The following is an 8856-nucleotide window of genomic DNA, read 5'->3' on the forward strand; positions in this document are numbered from 1 at the left end:
AGATATTATTGGATCTTTGTATTGACTTCTCACTAATTAACCGTTTTGAATGATTTATTAGCGTTGTGGTACATGGAAGGAATTATGTCCGTAGATTTAAAACCACCTTGACTTGCATTAGTGAATTACATAAAATCAATATCTATGCTGGCTATTTGATAATGAGGGTGCTTTCAAATATAATGCGCTTATAATGTCTATCTATTAAAACATAAGGCATATGTATCATATGAGTCAAGTGGGAGAATGTAAGAATATTTCAATATTGTAGTGGCTCACATGACATAGTCCATGTGTGAGATATTCGATTTAATGAATATTCTTTTGAAAGTAATCCTACTTGTCAAATTATGAGAATTGATTTCCTATTTTATTACCATGATGGGTGGTATTTGATGATGGACTTCATTGAGAAACAGGTCATCTCTCTGCCTATAATAGTTCACATAATGAAAACACGTATTTGGGTTTTAACGTGCAAGCAAGGCTAGAGAGAGAAATCCTAATTTCCTCCACACCGATAGCTCGTCTATGGATCGCTCCAAGATATAGATTGTAGATGAATTGACAACTAATTATCAAGGTGTGACTTACGTATTCTACATTAATCGTTTGTGGAAACATGAAATTCAAAATCTTAGCTCATGGATTGGGTCTTATGAATTTAACCAATTTTAAGTTTGCACTTTGTTGATAATCCAATGCCTTTTGAGCTTCGTCAAGTTTAAGTCTCATACTTGCTACTTAGTACTACGGTCTAGTGGTTCCTGAGAGGTCTTCTATTCAATTCTCACTAAAGGCGAATTTGAATCACATTATTGCTAGCTCATTGTCAGGCTAAGCCCAACCCCCTTCCTTGTAGTATAGATAATATATTTTGTTAAAAATAAAAAAAAAATCTCATACTTGAAACTCCGTCATTTTCTGATTGAAGTTTCTTTTAACTTCCTCAATGAAGTAGAAAAAGATAATGTTCTTTTTTTTTTGGAACTTTTTGTTAGTTTTTTTTTTTTTTGGACTTTTAACGAAACACTCCCGTTACTGTTCACTTTTAACGAAAAACCACATATTTATCTTTCCTTGGTACTATTCACTACACCTTTATTTGTCATTTTTCATTAAAACTAAAAAAAAAATTGGATTTTTCGTTAATTTTCCTTTTTCTTTATTGGTCCATGGAAATGTGGTTTTAAGTGTATAATTGTTGACCCTAAAAACTAATTTGGGTCAAAAAAATAATACATTCATATCGCCAGCAAAGAATCAAAACTTTGCTCACCAAGTCCAGTATAAAACACAAAATGTCGCCAGCAAAAACCACAAGGCTAAATGTCTTTGGTGTTTAAACGTTGTTTGCCATGCAAACCATGCGTTGGATTATTTTAAGGGAACTTTAATGAAAAGAGTTTCTCAAAACTTTTAATTAACCAAAAACCATCTACTAACTTTATTTAATAAAAAAAGCTTAAACTTCAATAAAAATGATTCAAATTTTAATGAAAATGACAAAGTTTTACATAACAACAAAACAAAAAAAACAAAAAAAAACATATAGTGACGCGCGGTCCCCATCACACACACACACTCTCTTCCTCACTTAGCCGTTCAACCTCTTTCTCTCTCTTCCTCTTTCATATATTCCCATCCATTTTTTTCTCTCATTTCACCTCACCCATCCACATCAACTTTTTTTTTCTTTTTTTTTTCACCTCTCCCCACTCTTCTCTCTCCTTTCACCTCACTCCATAAACCTTTTATTTTTATTTTATTATTTGTTTATTTGACTATTCTTTGAATTGTTTTAGAACAAACTAAGTAATAATACTACAAAATAAAGAAAAATTCCATTATTCAGTTTTATGAACATTAATACTGTGATTATTTCTTAAACAGAACATTGACTACTTCTTAAACTGAACACTATTTCTTAAATTGAACATTGACTACTTAAACCGAACATTATTTTTTAAAACAAACATTGACTACTTCTTAAACTGAACAGTATTTCCTAAACTAAACACTCACTATATCTTAAACGGAACACTAATACTATCATTACTTCTTGAACTAAACACTGACTATTTTGTAAACTGAACAGTGACTATTTCTTAAACTGAACGCTAGTACTATTACTATTTTGTAAACTAAACACTGACTATTTCTTAAACCGAACACAATACACTATATATTAAACCAAGTAATAGTACTATCACTATTTCATAAACTAAGCACTGACTAATTTTCAAACCAAACACTAGTATTATCACTGTTTCGTAAACTAGTACTGTCATTATTTCGTAAACTAAGCACTAACTATTTCTTAAACAAAAAACTAACTATTTCGTAAACTAAGCACTGACTATTTCTTAAACAAAAAACTAACTATTTCTTAAAATCGAACACTAGCACTATCGCTATTTTTTAAAATATTTCCTTACAAATTACTGTCATGTATTGATGTCAGCAATATATTTTTTTTATCTCAAATTTCTCTCTCTTTTTAAATTGTTTTTGGAGTTTGTTGATGTCAGTTTGAAAGGATTTGGTTGGCTCTACCCTCACAATCTCTGCCTTACACTCCCTCTCTCTCTCTCTCTCTCTCTCTTTCTCTCTGAACCTTTTCCTTTCCGATGAAATATTTAAAAGGTAATTTGGGTGCTGCTATTGCACTGTTTATTTTCTGTTGAAAATTACTACTTTTCTTTTCTTTCTTTCTGTACGTAAACAGATTTCTCTCTCTCCCTCTCTAAAAGAATAAAAGCCATTGAAGCTTCACTCTCACGTTTTCCTTCCTAATGAAATGTTTTAAAAATAATTTATTTCATCCATCCATTCCATCTCATCATTCATTGTACTACTCCCACTACTTATTTTGCACTGCACGTTAGTCTTCTTATCAGTTCTATCTGCTCAGTCACAGCAGAGGCTTGATTTGATAATTGAATTGGTTGGTGCGTGCTTACATGCGGTTAGGTTGGATTGTTTTTTATTTTTTTTTTATTTTTTATTTTTTGTCCTTATCATTAAATAAAGTTTGTATATGGTTTTTGGTTAAAATTCAAAATTTTCAAGCCCTTTTGATTAGTTTTCCCTTATTTTAATGAGCCAAATTATCACTCCCATCATCAATTTGGCCTCTATTGACTAGTCTAGATTCTTTATTTTCGTTCTCGATGAACACATAGGGAGTAGATCAGTGCGCATTGGATTATGCTAATTGAAACTAAAGATGATACTAGGGGAAAGAATAATGCTAGAGAAATCAAAATTTTATATCAAATTTGCAAACCAAATGATGTGTCACCAATAAGAAATAAGCACATTAATCAACGCTTAAGTAATAATCTAATTATCAACAACTACATCATTTGGTTTGTAAATTTGGTTTAAAATTTTGGTCTCCCTAGCATTACCCATAGGGGAAAATAAAAAATCTGAAGCCATTGTTTGATAACGATTTTTTTTTTTTAATTAGTAAGTGGTACACATGAACCTTTAGTTATCATCTTGCATTTTGTTTATTTATACAAAGAGAAATGCTAAGAGACTCTTTTAAAAGTGGGACTTTCTGTCACTTCACAGTTTAACGTTAATTATCATGTCAATATTATAAAACATTGTGCCAAAAATATAAGGTGTCAGAGAGTTCATGGAGAGTCTCACTTTTGAGAGAGTCTTCTTAACATTTCTCTTGTACAGAAACAAAACTTCATCTACTTATGACCTGAAATAAAGAAGGGGGTGTAAGAGGAGAAAAAGATTCGTGCTTATCATTCCTTTTTAGTTTTTAAAAAGTGAAAAATAAAAATGAAATGGTTATAAAACAACTCTTTGTTGATTCCATTTTTATTTTTTAACAAAAGCGATAGTGATACTTCATTGATACATTACAACATGACTACAAGAAGGATTTCAACTGAATACAGATTCTCCAATTACCAAATCCTTGATCATCATATTTGATTACTAAAAAAAAATTATAAAAGGGCTACCACCAATGGGCAAAACAATCAAAACAGCTATAGAAGAATATATAATATATAATTTTTTATGCTTCAACAGTTCCACTATATAATCCCTTCCTGCCCTTCAAGCTTTGCTATATACAGAGAAAAATGGAAAAGGTCGGTTCAATAATATTTCTCAACCATTTGTTCATAATATGCCTGGCCGCGCCATTAATGGTACAGAGCACCATTGAAAACCCTAGGGAGAACATTGACCAATGGTTCCAAAACCTCCCCCATGCAAAACAGAAGCTGACCAGGCTGCATTTCTACTTCCACGACGTCGTTCTCGGCCCACACCCAACCGTAGTGGCGGTGGCCAACGCATCCCATACCTTCACATCACCCACCTTCTTCGGCCGAGTCAACATCTTCGACAACCCCTTGACCCAGGGACCCGAACCCGGTTCCAAGCTCGTGGGTCGGGCGCAAGGGCTATATGGGTTTACCTCACAGGAGGAAGTGAGCCTGCTTATGGCTATGAACTTTGTTTTCAGGAGTTGGAAGCACAACGGCAGCAGCCTCACCGTTTTGGGGAGGAACCCGGTTGGGCAGTTGGTTAGAGAGTTGCCCATCGTCGGCGGAACCGGTGTTTTTCGGTTGGCACGCGGATTTGTGTTGGCCAAGACTTATTTCTTTAATGCTAGTGTTGCCACTGTTGAATATAATGTTGCAGTTTTGCATTATTGAATGAGATTCGTGGTGTAAATCTGGGTTTATTTTTTAAGATATGTTTCTGGTGTATCCACAACGTGCTAATTAATGGTATTCTTATATTCAAATTATAACACAAATATTTATTTATTATTAATATGTTCTATAACTAAAATATATTATTTATGTCGCTCATTTATATTATAACACGAAAAATAATACATTACGTGGAAAATATTATGCACGCAAAAATTTCTCATTTAGTTCCTATTTGTTCAATAGGTTTCATTGTTTTCTGAAGAGAACTACTCTTCTAATGTCCTCGTTTTGAAAACCTATGAAGTTCTTTTTTATACGAGTCATCAGATTAATCTTATGACAGATTAAATTGTCAACTTAAAAAATCCATGTTACACCAAAAGACAATAATTTTAGGAAGTGATTAAATTAAAAAAAAAATTATTTCTCTCGAGAAAACTTCCTCATTCTTCCCCTTCCACTCCACATCCCCTTCCCCTCCTCCATCTCTCTCTCGATCGTTCACTCACCTTCTCTACTCTTGAGTATTTTTTTTTTTTTCATTTTCACGTATGGAAAAAGGGAGAGGGATCTGTTTCAAAATTTTCACCATCATTGAAAAATTTCATGTAAAAAAAGGGTCCACACGTTCAAGAAGGGGATTCCAATTTTTGAAATTACACAATCTCAATTTTTTTTGGTGCTTTGTAACTAACTAGGTTTGAATATTATTGATAAACAATTGGATGTGTAAAGTTATTAGGTTTTATGCAATTGGATTGCTCAGTTCAAATATTCGACGAGGAGACAAGGTTTTGTTGAATATTTAAAAAATAATATATATATATATATATGAGGCTGTTTGACGGAAAGTTGGGTCATTGACCCAACAATTATATCTTTTCAAATTAGCATTGCAACCTTTTTGCTAATACCCAACGGTTGCTGCATGTTTTACAACATATATAACCTTTGGGTAATTGGTATTTGTATCAGATATGTCCATTGGACATAATGCTGCAATGTGTTATATCCCATGGTGAAAAGACATACTCAAATCAAAGGATGTGTCTAAAGGGTGTAATTCTCTCTATATATAGTGGTGACATTAGTAGAAAAGAATTATTCAGAAATTTGTTGTCTACATAATTTCTTTGCTCTCTTTTCTCTCTACATCACATTCATACAATTTCTTTCTAGTTATTTCTAAGGGAATATAATTCGGTTTCGCTAATCGAATATTCCATATTTTGTTGTATCCTGGAAGTGATTTGTCAAGAACCCTTTAGCAAACTCATTCGAGTGGGGGCAAATAACACTTTAAGGAAACGATTCAAGTCGTACCTCAAAGTCATTATTCGGATTATTCTCCATAATTCTACATTTACTCTAACAATCTTAAAGTGTTATTTTCGTCATGGATAACAAATCTGATAACATGGCTTTGAAGATTATCAATCAAGATGTCTACAAGTTAGACAAATTTGATGGATCAAATTTCACCCGATGGAAGGACAAGATGCGTTTCATGCTTACTGTTCTAAATGTCATATATGTGTTGGACCCGAAATTGGAGCCTATTTGTGAACCAAGTGACAAAGACTCGGACAATATAGTTGCCGATCGATAGAAGCGTGAAGAAGATGAATTGGTATGTCGAGGACACATCTTAGGCACATTATCTGATCGTTTATATGACCTGTATGCACACATTCAATCTCCAAAGGAAATTTGGGAAGCACTTGAACACAAGTACACAACGGAAAAAAGAGGTACCGATAAATTTTTAATGTTCAAATATTATGAATTCACTATGTTTGATAACAAACCCATCCTAGACCAAGTTCATGAATTATTGGTCTTGGTCTCAAAGCTTCGTGGACTTAAAATAATTATTCCGGATCCTATGATAGTTGGGGCTATTATGGCAAAATTACCCCAAACAAGGAATAACTATAGAAAGAAACTTCTACACATGTGGAAGATATTAGTTTGGAGAATTTGCAAAAGGGTATTCAAATTGAAGAGGAAACTCGAAATTGTGATAAGAATTTTGCAAATCAAGATTTCTCTAAAGTTCACATTGTCGAAGGAAACAAATATAAAAAGAACTTCAAAGTCAAAATTGACAAAGGGAAGTTTAAGAAGACTAATTCCAACAACAATCAAAAGAATGCAAATGGTGTATGTTACTATTGTGGAAAGAAAGGCCATTACATTCGTGATTGTAGACACAAAAAAGCAAGTGAGGAATATGTCAATAAGACCAATAGCGCAAATATGGTGGAAAACTCTAGAATTGATAACATTGTTGCAATGGTATCAATGATGCATATTGGCATGATTACCGAACTTAATATGGCAGCGGTAATAAAATCCTCCGATTGGTGGCTCGACTCAGGGGCTACTATACATGTGTGCAATGACAAGGCACAATTCAAGACATATGAAGCATCAACAGACAATCAAGAAGTTTTAATGGGGAATCATAATTCCGCCAAAGTTCTAGGAAAAGGAACCGTTGAACTTCAATTTACTTCTGGGAAGAAATTGACGTTGCTTAATGTACTGTATGTTCCAGAAATTAGAAAGAATCTTGTGTCTGCAAATTTATTATGTAAGAACGGTATAAAGACTGTTCTAGAGTCCAACAAGTTATTAATGTCGAAAAATGAGATGTTTGTTGGGAAGGGATATTCTTGTGATGGGATGTTCAAACTAAGTATTAATAATAAAGTGAATTCTTCTGTTTATATTGTTGAATCTTCCTCTCATTTATGGCATTTACGTTTAGCACATATAAATTTTAGATCTTTAAAATACATGCGCACACTTGGTTTTATTGCTTGCAATGATGATTATAATGATAAATGTGAAACATGTATTCAAGCGAAAATGACTAAGAAACCTTTTCCAACTACTGAAAGAAATACAAATTTATTATACTTAATACATTCTGACATATGTGAATTTAATGGTGTTTTAACAAGAGGAGGAAAAAGATATTTTATCACATTTATAGATGATTGTTCTAAATTTAGAACTGCACCCTATACACCACAACAAAATGGTTTGGCAGAAAGAAAAAATAGAACACTCACTGAAATGATTAATTCTATGATGATTAATGCTAATACTCCAAAATATTTATGGGGTGAAGCATTGTTTACTGCATGCCATATACACAATAGAATTACATCTATGAAGACACATGTGTCACTATATGAAATTTGGAAAGGAAGAAAACCAAATTTGTCATATTTGAGAGTATGGGGTTGTGTAGCTTTTTATAAGGCACTCGATCCTAAGAGATCCAAGTTGGGTCCAAGAGGAATTAAAAGCATATTTGTAGGTTATGCAGAAAATTCAAAGGCATATAGGTTGCTTAATTTAGACTCGAACACAATAGTTGAGTCTAGAGATGTCGAATTTATAGAAAATAAATTCTATAATGACTACTCAGTGTCTGGAAAAGAGAATGATCAAACACATTTCTCTAATCCGTCTACTAGTCAATCTCAAGGTGAGAAAAGAAAACAGTCTGAAACTGTTAATGAACCAAGGAAAAGCCAAAGGGTAAGAAAACAAAAGACTCTAGGCCCTGATTTTATTTCATCTCAATCTATTGTATTTTTAGTCGAAGGAAATAGAACAAAGGTTCTTAAGAAAATACTCATATTGTTGAATGTTGAGGATGATCCTAAAAGTCTAAGCGAAACATTGACTTCAAGAGATGCAGCCTTTTGGAAAGAGACTATAGATGATGAATTTGAATCATTAATATCTAATCAGACATGGGTTTTAGTAGACTTGCCCCAAGGATCAAAAGCAATAGGTTGTAAGTGGGTATTTAGAAGAAAATACAATACAAACGGGTCATCTATTCAGACATTTAAAGCCAGGCTAGTTGCCAAAGGTTTTAAGCAAAAAAAGGGAATAGACTATTTCGATACATATGCATCAGTAGCTAGGCTCACATCAATTAGAATATTGTTTGCATTGGCTTCTTTATATAATTTGCATGTGCATCAAATGGATGTGAAAACGGCCTTTTTAAATGGTGATTTAGATGAAGAAGTCTATATGGAACAACCAGAAGGGTTTGTTCTCCCTGGGAATGAAAATAAGGTTTGTAAATTAGTAAGGTCATTATATGGATTGAAGCAAGTACCAAAAC

The 8856-nt window shown here is 33.0% G+C and overlaps 1 protein-coding gene across 1 annotated transcript; it reads left to right on the forward strand.

Moving 5' to 3' along the window:
- Window positions 1–3956: 3956 nt before the first annotated feature.
- LOC126586817 (dirigent protein 22-like) lies at window positions 3957–4811 on the forward strand. The gene has a single exon (XM_050251770.1). It carries the CDS (start codon window positions 4116–4118, stop codon window positions 4695–4697), a length of 582 nt encoding a protein of 193 aa, XP_050107727.1. The 5' UTR covers window positions 3957–4115; the 3' UTR covers window positions 4698–4811.
- Window positions 4812–8856: the final 4045 nt, after the last annotated feature.

The sequence above is a fragment of the Malus sylvestris genome, chromosome 10 (assembly GCF_916048215.2).
Source record: "Malus sylvestris chromosome 10, drMalSylv7.2, whole genome shotgun sequence".
In the NCBI taxonomy this organism is placed as follows: Eukaryota; Viridiplantae; Streptophyta; class Magnoliopsida; order Rosales; family Rosaceae; genus Malus; species Malus sylvestris.

Excerpts from the sequence above, each read along its gene's own strand:
- LOC126586817 (XM_050251770.1), top strand. The coding sequence starts at position 4,116 with ATGGAAAAGGTCGGTTCAATAATATTTCTCAACCATTTGTTCATAATA.